This window comes from Sapajus apella, unplaced genomic scaffold (assembly GCF_009761245.1).
Source record: "Sapajus apella isolate SASKATOON/1434 unplaced genomic scaffold, GSC_monkey_1.0 scaffold45, whole genome shotgun sequence".
NCBI lineage: Eukaryota > Metazoa > Chordata > Mammalia > Primates > Cebidae > Sapajus > Sapajus apella.
In genome coordinates, this window is record NW_022436985.1 from 19,821,525 (window position 1) to 19,836,547 (window position 15,023).

Here is a 15,023-nt window from a genome sequence, read left to right on the forward strand (position 1 = left end):
GGACTACAGGCACGCGCTACCATGCCCAGCTAATTTTTTGATATTTTTAGTAGAGATGTGGTTTCAACATATAGGCCAGGCTGGTCTTGAACTCCTGACCTTGTGATCCACTGCGCCCAGCCAGATAGTTTTTAAACTAATATGTGAAGTGGTAGAAATTTAGAAAAACTTCAAATTCATTACCTTGCAAAAATTCTCTGTTTTGGTATTTTTCCTCATATAATCAAAGACTGCTGATTGTTCCAATAATGTAAACAATATCCTGATGTAGAAGGTACTATTCTATGCGTTAAAAATACTTCACATTACATTTCAAGAACTTTAGTATCCATGAGTCTCATGTATGATACAACACCAACTTCCTTCCAGAAAGCAGTATCCTGCTCAGTAGATCTGAATATCTTTTGGACAAGTCTGCTGGGATATCCTTTGGACAAGGCTTCAAGTGGAGCACTAGTGTTCAATTCTAAGAAGTTAGAAGTTAAGAAGAATACATATTAGTGTAATTCTAATTTTCTAATCATGTCCCTTTCTCTCTTCCCTGTCAATAATTTAGTATGGTATAAAAGAACTCAACTGTTCCCATATATGCCACAATACCTATCACAAGTAAATATGCTTAAAAAAATCTGATTCCATTAAGTCAAGATCTTTTTCGGCCAGGCATGGTGGCTCATACCTGTAATCCCAACACTTTGGGAGGTGGAGCACTTTAGGAGGCTAAGGTGGGAAGATCACCTAAGGTCAGGAGTTCCAGACCAGCCTGGCCAACATGGCAAAACCCTGTCTCTACTAAATATACAAAAATTAGCCAGGTAATTGTGCCATGCACCTGCAATCCCAGCTACTTGGAAAGCTGAGGCAGGAGAATCACTTGAACCTAGGAGGCAGAGGTGGCAGCAAGTTGTGCCACTGCACCCCAGCCTGGGCAACAAAGGGAGACTCTCTCTCAAAACAAAAAAAAAAAGACATTTTTTAAACTAGTGTTTTGATTTCCAAATGCTAATTTATAAATAAGATTAGAAATTTTTTAAAAAGTTTTAATTAACAAAACATATCTATATTAGAGATGAAAGAATTTCAGAGGGCACTTATATTGAGGAGGAAGCCACAAGATAAGCAAAATGAAACCAAATTTCTTCCAAGGAATTTTAAAAAGCAGGTTTTAATTTTTTTAATAAAACAAAAAAGAAATATTGAAAATACAAGCCAAATGTGCATTAGAAAAATAACGAACTTGCCTACAGTTATGTAAGCAATTAAAATGAATAAAACGGCAGCATTAAACATGCTGCAAAATGTACACACACCCACTCCCATTAGTAAAACTGGAAATGGGAAACTAATGAGCTCAGCTGCAGGAGCTTGTTTGTTTTTTACTTTTCTCCACTTGCTCAAAATGTAATTTCTATTTTACCCTAAAGACTTTTGTTGGATACAGGCGGAATCAAACGTTCTTAAACAAAAATCTGAATGGGTTTTGAAAATGCATAATAGGAGCTTCATTTGTTCTAATGCACATTTGATGTATTCTGTTTAACATTTTTGACAGGTTAATCGTTTGTCCTCATGTTTAAAGAACACAAATGTTTTGCCAGTGCTGTTAAACAGATCATGTTGGGGTGAAAAGAAGGTGTCAGAGAAGGAAAAAGGTCCATGTGTTTTCTCAAAGTGTCTAAGCAAATAGGAGGGGAAAACATACTTAGGTAGTTGATCATGATATGTGAAGTTGTAACTCGTTACAAAAGGGGAAATAAAGTACAGTTCACTAATAAAAATAAACAGTTTATTAGAAAACTCATTATCTGGAATAAAGAAATAAGTTATTTGAAAACTAAAAAACAAAAAAAAGAAACTAAAAGGGTTATACAGAGAATGGCTAAAGTAGCAAAGGTGACAAAATAAATGTCTCTTAAAAATCAGTTCACCATGCAAAGCAAGGAGTTAGATGAATATGACTATACTAGTATTCATTTTTGGTTCTGACTATACTTAGTACTGCTTGTTTTGCTCTGAGTTGAGCTTGAATTTAATTAAGAACAAAAAAATTATGAGAAATATTTTTATCATATTCAACTGCAATTCTGGTTTAATTTTTTTAAAAATATGTTCAGTTTTAGGTCTTAATTAAGAAAGAATATAAATTGGATTCCCTAATAACAAGCATTGCTGTAAGGGAAATCCCTAATAAAAAGTGTCACATATCAGGCCAAAATCTAACAAATATTTGTGACTTAATGCATGCTATCAAAAATAATCAAACAAGGCCAGGTGTGGTGGCTCACGCGTGTAATCCCAGCACTTTGGGAGGCTGAGGCGGGTGGATCACAAGGTCCGGAGTTTGAGACCAGCCTGGCCAAGACGGTGAAACCCTGTCTCTACTAAAAATACAAAAATTACCTAGGTGTGGTGGCAGACACCTGTCATCTCAGCTGCTCAGGAGGCTGAGGCAGAGAACTGCTTGAACCCAGGAAACGGAGCTTGCAGTGAGCTGAGATCACACCACTGCACTCTAGACTGGGCAAAAGAGCAAGACTCTGTCTCTAAATAAATAAATAATCAAACAAACAGAACTAATACATCAAAAGAACTGGAAAGTCCATTTGAATTTATAGGCCACGATCCAGAATTCAGACAAGTGTTAATGGCTAGGATGCATAAAAATTTTAGCAGAACTTTTTAGCACAACTAGAGTTAAAATTTGAAGACAAATCTACTAAAACAATTTAAAAATATTTGTTCTGTTTATACTACAAAATTTTATTTGAAATAATAATATACCAGACATCCAGCACTACCTAAAACAGTGTCAGCTGGTGAACTTGTTTTTCCTCCTAAATGCATTCCCAGTTTCCATTAATGATGGCACTATTTTAAGACTCTAGTATTAAAAAAAAAAAAACCTCAGTATCATTTGACTCTTCCTTTTCTCCCCTCAACCTGTTCATCCCTAATTAATTGCTAAGTCTTAATATCTTTTGACATACACTTCACTCCAGTCTCATTATGAAGACCTTAGCTTAAACATTACATTTATTAGTCTCTTGCCATTGCACCCTAACTGGTTTCCCTAACTCCAGTTTCAATTCTAAAGCTCTTGCCAGATTAAAGCTCTAAAGAACAGATTATGTCACTCCCATCTCAAAAACTTCTAAGGGAGTCCTGCTGAATACAGAATACAGATGTTCATGCTCATTAGCCCATCATTCAAAGTTCTTCTCAATCTGGCATCAATCTACCTTTCCAACATCATTTCCCATTATTCTCTTCTATTTCAATGTAGGGGGGTACCATTCCCCACAGTCAAAGAGAGCTAATTGGTATTTCTTGTACATGGCCTATAATTTCTGACTTACGTTAGTGTCTATGTTTAATTCCTTCTACTTAAAATAATATTCTCCTCAATCAATCCATCCAACTGTGACCTCCTTTATGTTTAAATTTCACCTTTTATGACGCCTTCCCTGATTCCCCACCTATGCGTAAACTCTGCCTCTACTGAACACCCCTCGCACTTTGTGAATTTATTATATAATACCTCACGCTTTATAACATGATTCCTTATCTAGTGACCTTAACTTTCTTATTAGATTTCTTAAGGAAAAAATATCCATAAAGGGACAATTTCTTAAGAGAAATTACCTCCAGAGCCATGCACATGGTCAACATTTATATATGTTGAACATTTTTAAATAAATGAGCACACATATTATATTTATAAATAGGGATAAAAGCCAATAAAACAGTATGATGATAATATACTGAGTAGGTAATACATTCCACTAATTGAAAGCTAGACTATGACCTAAATTTTTAAAACTGGTATTAAAAACTAACTACGTTTTCAAATCATATTAGATTACCAGTATTAATGCCAAAGGGGAAAATAATCAAATCTATATGTTCTCATAACTCAAACTCAAATATCAGGACATACTATTTATTCTACATATATATATATATATGTAACAACTTTGTTTCCTAACTATGCAAAGTTCACAAGAAAGTTGTTGACAGCATATCAAAATAATAGGAATTCTCTTACTTTGAGAAAACTTTGGAAATCTTTTATTCAGTTTCTTCCTCAATTGACTAAGTTCAGGCATTATTTCTGGAACAGCTACATAAAAGTCTACAACAATTTCATCATCCAAAATCTGAAAAAAAAAAAAAAAAAAAAAAATAACCTTAGATGACATGAAAAGCTTTATCATTCTGAAAGAGTATAATGCGGTCATTTCCTTTATAATTCAGAAAATAGATATTAAGAACAATTCTCTTCTTCAAACACAAGGATCATACAAATACACTTGCAATTATAAAAATCATCAGAGGCAAAACATTTCCCTTTACTTTAAAAACAGCCACATCAATTAAAAAAAAAATTAATGGTTTTAATTCTTCATTGGGGTTGTTAGGCAAAAGTATTACAAGTTAGAATACAGCAATGAATGTGTACAAAGTTAAATTCATATATTTATTAAAACTGAAGAAACCTACAAAAGCTGAAAATTTTGTAATACATCACATGTAAAATTAATAACCACTAAGTGCCAAACTCACTAGCAACCACTAGCTCCCTAAATTTAGAGTATCAGAGAACTGAATTTATAATTATTTTCACAAAGAACTGAAACTCAAATTTTCCTTACCACTGATAACTAAGTTAGAAGAGGGGGTGATCAAAGACAAGTTCATTTATAGTTTATTATCCAGAGTCTATATCCATTCTCAGAACAAAGGAATTAATATTCAATTTTTAGAAAATATTTTTATTAATTCAGGCAAACACCCAGAATAACTAATATACTACTACAATATACTCCACTTAAAAACTCCACTTAATATACCCCACTTAAACATACAATATATTCCACTTAAACTCCACACCTGTAATTCCAGCACTTTAGGAGGCCAAGGCAGGAGAATCAATTGAGCTCAAGAATTTGAAATTAGCTTGGGCAACAAGGCAATACCCCATCTCTACAAAAATCAGCCAGGCATGGTGGCACACGCCTACAGTCCCAGGTAACTGGGAGGCTGAGGTGGGAGGTTTGCTTTAAGTGAGGAAGGCAGAGGTTGCAGTGAACCGAGTTCTTGCCACTGCACTCCAACCTGTTCACCAAAAAAAAAAAATGTTACTTGAGTATAAAATGAAGCAACTTTTTAGAATGATACTACCTGAGCAACAAATATTTTATCAATGAATTCTCTTTGGATGAAATCTTACCACAATACACCATTTAAAGCCTTGATTTAGGGTTACACGGTAAATTAAAAACTCGAATTCTAACAAAACTAAGCAATGACTGTGGAATTTTATCCTTCTGTTACTATTCTTTGTACAAATTCTTTAGTCCTTAAATAACATACTCCCCTCTCCTTAACAACAACTTACATTAAACAGGCACTTCTCATGTGCCAAGAATTCTGCTAGTTAGTATAATTTAGAACATATAGTCTTCACAACAACCTTGAGTCAGGTACCAATATTGACTACACATTCCAGATAAAAAAAACTGAGGGCTCAGGGAAGATAAGTCAGTCTGTACCTAAGAAGGCAGAGCTAAAATTGAAATATAGGCAGTGTGGGTCCAGAACCAGGGCTCTCATCACTGGAAATAGGAAAGCAAAGGCAATTTCAAAATGTCAAAGAACTATATGTGAGATTTCTATTCCAAGACTTTCCAATCCTAATCCTATGACATGTTCCTTTAAATTAAAATTGTGTTTGGAAGTTATTCTATAAATAATCCTCAGATTGTATGTTGGAATAATAAACTGTGGCTGGAAATCATGCTCTTAGAGACAAATAAATATATGAAGTTACTTTAAAATCTCTCAGAACCAGGCATATCTGTGATGTTTCAAAATAAAGTAAAATAAATTTAATAAATGAATGTGTTACCTCAAAGAAATGACTAAGTAAATTTATCCTACTTTGCATTTTATAAGAACTAAGTAAAATGATAAACTAATTTAAAAACACAGGAACGTATAAAAAATTGCAGCCATAATACTATTTACAAAACTGTACTGAATTTACTTCATAACCTGAATACCTTCTAAAAATAACATGGACTAGCTTTAAAAGACACCATTGGGTAACTTGCCAACTTATTCTGGTTATAATGCTTTACATAGGTGGCATGCTCCCTCTAATAATAGAACCTCTATTGGGGCCCTAAAAAGAATTTCTGTACCTATTAATATTTTCTATACTACAGAATTTTAAAATGTCATTGGCTTTCTTATTTGGGTTACTTTAAAAAATATGTTTCATTTACTGAACTTACAGCTTCACAACACTTTCTGCTCTATTACCATTTCTTTTTTGAAAGTAACTTCTTGCTTAACATTTAAGAACCAGAGGCCAGTCACAGTGGCTTAGCCAGGAGCAGTGGCTCACACCTGTAATCCCAACACTTTGGGAGGCTGAGGTGGGCAGATCACTTGAGGCTAGGAGTTCGAGATCAGCCTGGCAAACATGGCAAAACCCCATCTCTACTAAAAATATAAAAATTAACCTGGCATGGTGGCAGGCACCTATAATCCCAGCTACTAGGGAGGCTGAGGCAGGAGAATCACTTGCACCCAGGAGGCAGAGGTTGTAGTGAGCTAAGATAGTGCCACTGCACTCCAGCCTGGATAATAGAACAAAACTCTGTCTCAAAAAAAAAAATTGAAAAAAAAAAAAAGAAAAAGAACCAGAGGAATGGCTATGACAGTCCTACAAGATAACTTTTGTGCTTGCAAGAAGAAAATAGAAAGCTGTACACAAACTCAAAATTAGTTCTCTAATTCCAGAAACCCAGCTCTATTCAAATTTCCAAACATTTGTGATTATTTTTTAATAATTCAAAAAGTTTTAATAACTTTATTAAAATTAATAATACATCAGAAGGAATTGGGTGGCACTCTCTTTGGCCTAGAACCTGTATTAAAGCATACTCTTCCTACTTTCCACTAGTTCTGTTCCCAAAAATCATTCTGAAGACTCTCTTAAGAATCCAGAATCCTCAGCAAATTTAGAGTACTTTTAGGAGAGGGAAAAAAAAAACAAACCATAAGCCCTGCTGTATATCTCAAAGGATGAGCCCAGTTAAAAGTTCCCTAAATGAAAATTAGAATATGTGACAAAGGATAAATTTTCAAGCCACTTTTTCCTGTCTCCTTCCTCCTCCCCACCAAAAATTCCATAACATAAATTATTTTATTTAGAAGAGGAACGTTTAGAGATAACACTAAGAAAATCTTTTGTATTTTCAGAAATAACTCCATGCCTCTTCTTTCTGCCTCTTAAAAAGGAGAAAAAGCCAGGAGCAGTGGCTCATGCCTATAATCCCAGCAGTTTGGGAGGCTGAGGTGGGCAAATCATGAGGTCAGGAGTTCAAGACCAGCCTGGCAAATCATGAGGTCAGGAGTTCAAGACCAGCCTGCCCAACATGGTGAAACACTGTCTCTACCAAAAATACAGCATGGTGGCACATGCCTGTAATCCCAGCTACTCAGGAGGCTGAGGCAGAAGAATCGCTTGAACCCGGGAGGTGGAGGTTGCAGTGAGCCAAGATCGAGTCACTGCACTCCAGCCTATGCGACAGAGTGAGACTCTGTCTCAAAAAAAAAAAAAAAGGTTTTAATTTTCAAAGAGGCTCCCCAAGCTCTGTTATTTTCTTTATTTATTTATTTTACTTCTTCATATTTTGGAGACAGTCTCATTCCGTTGCCTAGGCTGGAGTGCAGGGGTGATCTAGGCTCACTGAAAACTCTGCCTCCCGGGTTCAAGCGATTCTCATGTCTTAGCCTCCCAAGCAGGTGGGATTATAGGCACGTGCCATCACACCTGGCTAATTTCTGTATTTTTAGTAGAGGTGGGGTTTCGCCATGTTGGCCAGGCTGGTCTCAAACTCCTGGCCTCAAGTGATCTGCCTACCTCAGCCTCCCAAAGTACTGGGATTACAGGCATGAGCCACGGCATCCAGCCAAGCTTTGTTACTTTCTAAAGGCAGGCTACGTAATCATTTGTTGCTACCATACTGAAAGGATTAGGAGCTAAAAGTTAAGAGGAGCCAAAAGCACTAATATTATAGAGGGCAGATATCACACTTTATAATCTACTAAGTGAATTATACTTTCACTCCAAAAAACAAACCAAATATTTGATCTTCAAACATGAACAGAGGGGTTAATGGGAAGCCATGAAATCCATGAGACCTTCTGGATTTCATTTTAAATCTTACATTCAAAACCAGAGTCACATTGCCCTTTCCTATCCATAAAACTCTCATAGACAAAAAAGAAGCAAACAAAAAGTAGTAATAATAATAATAATCACAATATAAGTCAAGTATAATCAATATCAGATTGTCTGAGGTTGGGTGTGGTGGCTCATACCTGTAATCTCAGTACTTCAGGAGGCCAAGGCAGGAGGACTGCTTGATGCCAAGAGTTCAAGACTAGCCTGGGCAACAAGTGAGAACCCCATCTCTACAAAAAGTTAGCCAAGTGCAGTGGTATGCACCTTTAGTCCCAGCTACTCAGGAGGCTGAGGCAGGAGGACTGTTTGAGCTCAGGAGCTCAAGGCTGCAGTGAGCCATAATGGCACCACCATATTCTAATCTGGGCAACAGACAAAGACCTTGTCTTGAAAACACACACACCAAGGCCTGGGGGGTCGGGGAATAGGGGGGGAATACCCCGGGGGCTGGGGGGGGGGGCAGGGATTGGGGAGGGATAGCACTAGGAGAAATATCTAATGTAGACAACGGGGTGATGGATGCAGCAAACCACCAACATGGCACATGTACACCTATGTAACAAACCTGCACGATCTGTACATGTATATACTTAAAGTATAATAAAAAGAAAAAAAAAGAAAAAAGAAAACACACACTGGCTGAGCATGGATCACAAGGTCAAGAGTTCAAGAACAGCCTGGTCAATATGGTAAAACCCCATCTCTACTAACAAGACAAAAATTAGCCAGGCGTGTTCGCGCACGCCTGTAGTCTCAGCTACTCGGGAGGCTGAGGCAGGAGAATCACTTGAAGCCAGGAGGCAGAGGTTGCAGTGAGCCGAGATCAAGCCACTGCACTCCAGCCTAGGTGACACAGCAAGACTCCGTCTCAAAAAAAAAAAAAAGAAAAAAAAAAAACACCCGCACGCACACACAAAATAAATTCACACACACAAAAAAACAGACTGTCTGGATAGTTCTCTCCTGGCTTGATTTTGAAACTGAAAAAAGTTGGAAAATTTTTCCCTGTTCTTATAAAGCCCCACTATTGTAAGATACAAGCCTAGTGTTCCACATATAATAAATCACTGAATGGCAAAGATGACGGAATCATCTCTATATATAATGAACATGAAAACAACACTGTACCTTCCGTATCAGATTAGTACCTCCTGCAAATGCAGCTCCATTTTCTTCTGCTATTTCGACCTCTGATGCATTCTACCAAAACACAATAGTTTGAACATCAATCTTTAATTTTAAATATATTCAGTCTGCTTTGAAGTATGTTGTCAGAAATAATATTACAGTTCGAAGCACAAATTGTAGCTTTTATTTTTAACTGAAAATGCGCTGGGCACAGTGGCTCAGACTGGTAATCCCAGAAGTCTGGGTGGTTCCCCTGAGGTCAGGAGTTTGAGACTAGCCTGGCCAACATGGTAAAACTCTTTCTCTACTAAAAATACAAAAATTGGCTAGATGTGGTGGCACACATCTGCAGTCCTAGCTACTCAGGAGGCTGAGGCAGGAGAATCGCTTGGACCCAGGAGGTGGAGGATGCAGTAAGCCAAGATCAGGCCACTGCACTCCAACCTGGGTGGCAGAGTGAGACTCCATCACAAAAAAAAGAGAAAATGCAGCCGGGTGCAGTGGCTCACGCCTGTAATCCCAGTACTTTGGGAGGTCAAAGCAGGCAGATCACCTGAGGTCAGGAGTTTGAGACCAGCCTGGCCAACATGGAGAAACCCTGTCTCTACTAAAAATACAAAAGTAGCCAGGCATGGCGGTGCATGCCTGTAATCCCAGCTACTCGGGAGGCTGAGGCAAGAGAATTGCTTGAACCCAAGAGGTGGAGGTTTTGGTGAGCTGAGATGGCACCACTGCATTTTAGCCTGGGCAACAAGAGCAAAACTTCATCTCAAAAAAAAAAAAAAGAAAGAAAATGTAATCCCAACACTTTGGGAGGCTGAGTCAAGAGGATCACTTGAAGCCAGGAGTTCCAAACCAGCCTGGGCAAGTAAGACCCCCATCTCTACAAAAAGAAAATCTTAAAATCTTAAAAATTAGCCTGCCATAGTGGCTAGCACCTACAGTTCCAGTTACTCAGGAGGCTGAGGCAAGAGAATTGCTTGAGCCCAGGAGTCTGAGGCTATAGTGACTGTGCCTCACTTCCAGCCTGGACAACAGAGCAAGACTCTGTCTCAAAAAAGAACTGAATGCATCAATTTTCAATTAAATCCATCAGGGATATTACAATCAGGACAATTACAGTTTGTGGATGATTAAAAAAGAAATTTGTAAACACATTATAAACAAACATTTATAAATACACGACACTTTTATAAAAGCTAGATACTTTTAAAAATTGTGGTTTCTGACTGGGCGCAGTGGCTCACGCCTGTAATCCCAGCACTTTGGGAGGCCAAGGCAGGTGGATCACAAGGTCACGAGTTCAAGATCAGCCTGACCAACATAGTGAAACCCCGTCTCTACTAAAAATACAAAAATTAGTTAACTAGGGCATGGTGGTCCACGTCTGTAGTCCCAGCTACTCAGAAGGCTCAGACAGGGGAATCGCTTGAACAAGGGAGGCGGAGGTTGCAAGTGAGTTGAGATCACACACATTACACTCCAGTCTGGGTGACAGAACGAGACTCTGTCTCAAAAGAAAATGGTGGTTTCTAAGGCACCAACCACAGCACTAAATGGTTCCCCACTGCTTTAAAATCATCCTATTGCTGTTTGGGAAGGAAAGTTTGAACAAGAAGCAGGAGTTAATAGGATAAACTGATAAATTCCACTATTTTCTTCAGTTTCTTATGAGAAACATAATGCAGCATTCTAGTAATAATGAAATTAATGTTCTAATTTAGCTCTTTCTCAAGCTAATAACATAACCTCAAATAAATCACCCAACTGTTTTGAGCTCCAAATGGGGAAAATAAGGCTAGGTGAATGCTAGAATTTTCTCTAACTCCATTTATTCAGTATACTAATCATTGATTAATAATTAACGATTAATTAGTCATCTCTAGAAAAAATTAAATAATATAAATAGTTGACGGAAGTTACTCACCCCTGTAAATACAGCGACTTTCTTGATTTCGGAAGCAAATGGGTATGGCAAACTAACAACACTGGTAAATGGCTCCACGTCTTTCTAAATACACAACAAGGAAAAATAATTATGACAAGTTTATCTTTTCTATCTCTCACACAACTCTATATAAAACAAGAATGGACATGTTTTCAGTGTTCTGATTCTACTGTATGTTCTCCCATTAATTCAGAACTATTCATTGATTACTATTCATGAATTACTTACTATTCATCAATTACAATTTAAAACACAAGATATTATATTTCTTTTTCAAGAAACTTTTTCAAGATTATATTTTTTTGATAATAAAAACCAAAATCTCTTTTTCCAGGTTCATAATCTCATGCCACTTGGCTTCTATCTCTACATCATTCATCAGTCTCTCAAATATTATGAGATGTGTTTGCGTATCGACATCTTCCCCAGCACTGCTACAATGCTTTCCATCTGATGAATAATAAATGTTTGCTACCTTCAATTGACTGTTTTAAAACCATGTAATCTTCTGACACCATCAGGGAGACATGAAAACAGCTGTACATACTGAACAAGACAACATCTAGCTGATCTGCCCAGTAGGTTACCCCTAATTGCCATCAACTGGCTCTAAACTATCAGGACTGTAAACCCTAAACCCAAGACAAAATGCCAAGCCTAAATGGCTCTTCTGAGTGACTCCATTTTCGAAACAACCTAGACCATCATGACTTTCAAATTGATTTAGGAAGTCAATTGGAAAATCCTAAATAAGAAATGGCATGCATTTGAGGCACACTAATACAAGTGGAGATTTTATAGGACCTTCAAACTAATCTGTTCAGTCATTTTGACCAGGAACTATTGAGACCTGAGGCCTAGATCTCTTAGGGAGACTACATAGAAACAAGTTCTTAGGCCCTCCAAAGTTTTGTTATAGCCTTAAGGTTTGAAGAAAAGGTGGTCATTCCCCTAATAAAACTGACTGAAAGATCAAGAAAACCCTATTTTGAGTAGAAACATCCTCCTGGAAGTTTCTTTTCAGACAAGAAGGGACAAATTATTAAGTATATTTTATATCAATCATACAGCTTAGCTTTACGGACTGGCATTCCTTTGCCATTAACATATCACAACTGGTTTCAGCAAACTTTTCAGTGGTAAGCAGTCACAATAATAGCATCCCCTGTGAAATACTGGCCCGTTGTACAAGCACCTTATGAAGAAAAAAAAATGTCTTAAGAAGACAAAGGTATCTTTTCAATGTCACTAGTTTTCAAGCAGCTTCCATATATGAAATGAAGCTTATGGTGCTACAAAACATCATTATCATCTACATTAATGATTGACTGAGAAAGTGATCATCTTGAACAGTACAAAATTTTCAAAATAAAAAAACAGTAACACTCTGATACAAAATACAAAACGGTAACACTGCTGTTATAAACTGTTTCTAATAAACGAGAACTAAGAAATGAGACAGACCTTGGGTCAAAACTTTTTTTTTTTTCCACATTAAAAAAGAAGACATTTATTCAGAGTCACGATCAGACTATTACATTTAGCAATCAACAGCATGGGTGCAAAAAAAAATAATAATAGTCTACATTAAAACCCTTTGTTGGAATGTTTTACACTTTCCACAGAACAGAAACTAAAATAACCCATTACACAATTAGTCATAAATACAGTCCTCCAGTTTTTTGCCCATATACATGAGTATTTGTCTAAATCATGTCTTCTTAGTAGCACCTAGGCCCTGCCACCACTGTGCTTGGCTGAGTTCACAAATCTGTTGTAACCTGTAGCTTCCCTGTCACTTCTCTGGCTCTCATCTCCTGCTAAGCTTTGTTTCCTAATTAAAATCTGCTGCTGCCGCCAAAGCTACTGCTGCTGCTGGAACCGCCAGAGCCACCTTGGTTTCATGGTTTGGCAAAATATTGGCTGCCACCACCCTAGGGGCCAGAGCTTTTGCCTCCAAAGTTTCCTCCCTTCATTGGGTCCAAAATTTGAAGGCTGGTTGTTGTAATTGCCAAAATCATTGTAGCTTCTGCCACCTCCAAAATTGCTTCCATCATTACCAAATCAATTACAGCCATCCCCACTGCCACCATATCCACCACCACCATGGCTGCCACCAAAGCCACCATGACCACTGAAGTTTCCTCCACGACCAAAGTTGTTATTCCCACCGAAACCACCTCCATGACCACCACCAAAGTTTCCTGAACCACTTCAACCTCTTTGGCCAGATGAAGCACTAGCCATCTCTTGCTTTGACAGGGCTTTCCTAACTTCATAGTTGTGGCCATTTGCCATATGGTATTTCTGAATGACAATCTTCTCCACAGAGTCATGGTCGTCAAAGGATACAAAGGCAAAGCCCCTTTTCTTGCCACTGCCTCGGTCAGTCATCATTTCAATCACTTCAATTTTTCCATACTGTTCAAAATAATCTCTTAGGTGATGTTCTTCAGTGTCTTCTTTAATGTCATTAACAAATATTTTTTTCACAGTTAAGTGGGCACCTGGTCTTTGAGAATCTTCTCTTGAGACAGCTCTCTTTGTTTCCACAAGTCTTCCATCCACTTTGTGTGGCCTTGCATTCATGGCTGCATCCACCTCCTCCACAGCTGCATACGTGATGAACCCAAAGCCCCCTGGAGCGCTTGGTGTTTTGATCTCTCATTACCACAGTCTGTGAGCATTCCCCATTGCTCAAAATGGCTCCTCAGGCTCTCATCAGTTGTTTCAAAGCTCAACTCTCCAATGAAGAGCATCCTCAGCTCGTTAGAAGACTCTGACTTAGACACGATCACAGGGAGAAGAGAATTCAACAATGCTTCTTCGGTGGCATCCACAGGCAGACAGGCCTTGCTTCAAATCTTACCTCTGCCCCCTATTCTGTGACCTTTAGCAAGTTATTTCACTTTCTATACCTCAGCTTCCTCTTCTGAGATTATTACAGAATTAAACAAGGAAACATATGCAAAGCATTTAGCATTGTAGCTAGTAAACAATTTTCGGTAAATGTTGACTATTATTATTAAGCACACACTAAGTTCTTTACAGGCATTATCTCGTTTAATCCTCCACAACCACAGGAACATTTTATTCCCTTTTAGAAAGCGATGAAAAAACTGAGATTTGAAGAGGTTAAGTATTAAACTCAAAGTCATGGAGCAAAGAAGTCCATACTCAAAAAGCAATGAAGCAGGTTTCCAGTCTGTAGGTGGACTCTAGAGCCTGTGCTCTTAAGCACCGCATTGTACTGCCTCCTCCTAGGTGCTCTACTACTGTTGTTGTTGAGGTTGTTAAATTGCATTCAAAAACTAATACATTCTAGGTTGTCCAAAAAAAGGACATCCTTAGAATAAAAATTAAAGTCATTTCTAAAAACATTAGAACACTTAAGCAAGAAGATTATAAAATTTAGGGCTAAACTAGACCTTAATACTAAGCTAGTGTCTTTTCCTACTTCTAATTTAGAGTTTTACAATCAATAGTATTCTGTTGAATTCCAATATATAAACAAATAAAGCAGAGAAGCTCTGGTTGAAGCAAGAGTGAGGAACTTGGAATCCCACCTATGAAAACTTAGTCTCCACGAATGTTCATTGCAGCACTGTTTACAACAGCAAAGACCTGGAACCAACCCAAACGCCCATTGATGATAGACTGGACAGGGAAAATGTGGCACATATACACCAT

General features: G+C 37.7%; 1 protein-coding gene across 1 annotated transcript in view; it reads right to left on the minus strand.

The window, feature by feature from the left end:
• Positions 1-15,023, minus strand: part of MRPL1 (mitochondrial ribosomal protein L1) — a 102,504-nt gene that overhangs the window by 67,747 nt on the left and 19,734 nt on the right. Inside the window, exons 4-7 of the mRNA XM_032239553.1 lie at positions 12,775-12,823; positions 11,313-11,396; positions 9,386-9,457; positions 4,046-4,157 (exon numbers count right to left, since the gene is read on the minus strand). Coding sequence (XP_032095444.1) covers positions 4,046-4,157; positions 9,386-9,457; positions 11,313-11,396; positions 12,775-12,823 — 317 coding nt within the window. The remainder of the gene's footprint in view (positions 1-4,045; positions 4,158-9,385; positions 9,458-11,312; positions 11,397-12,774; positions 12,824-15,023) is intronic.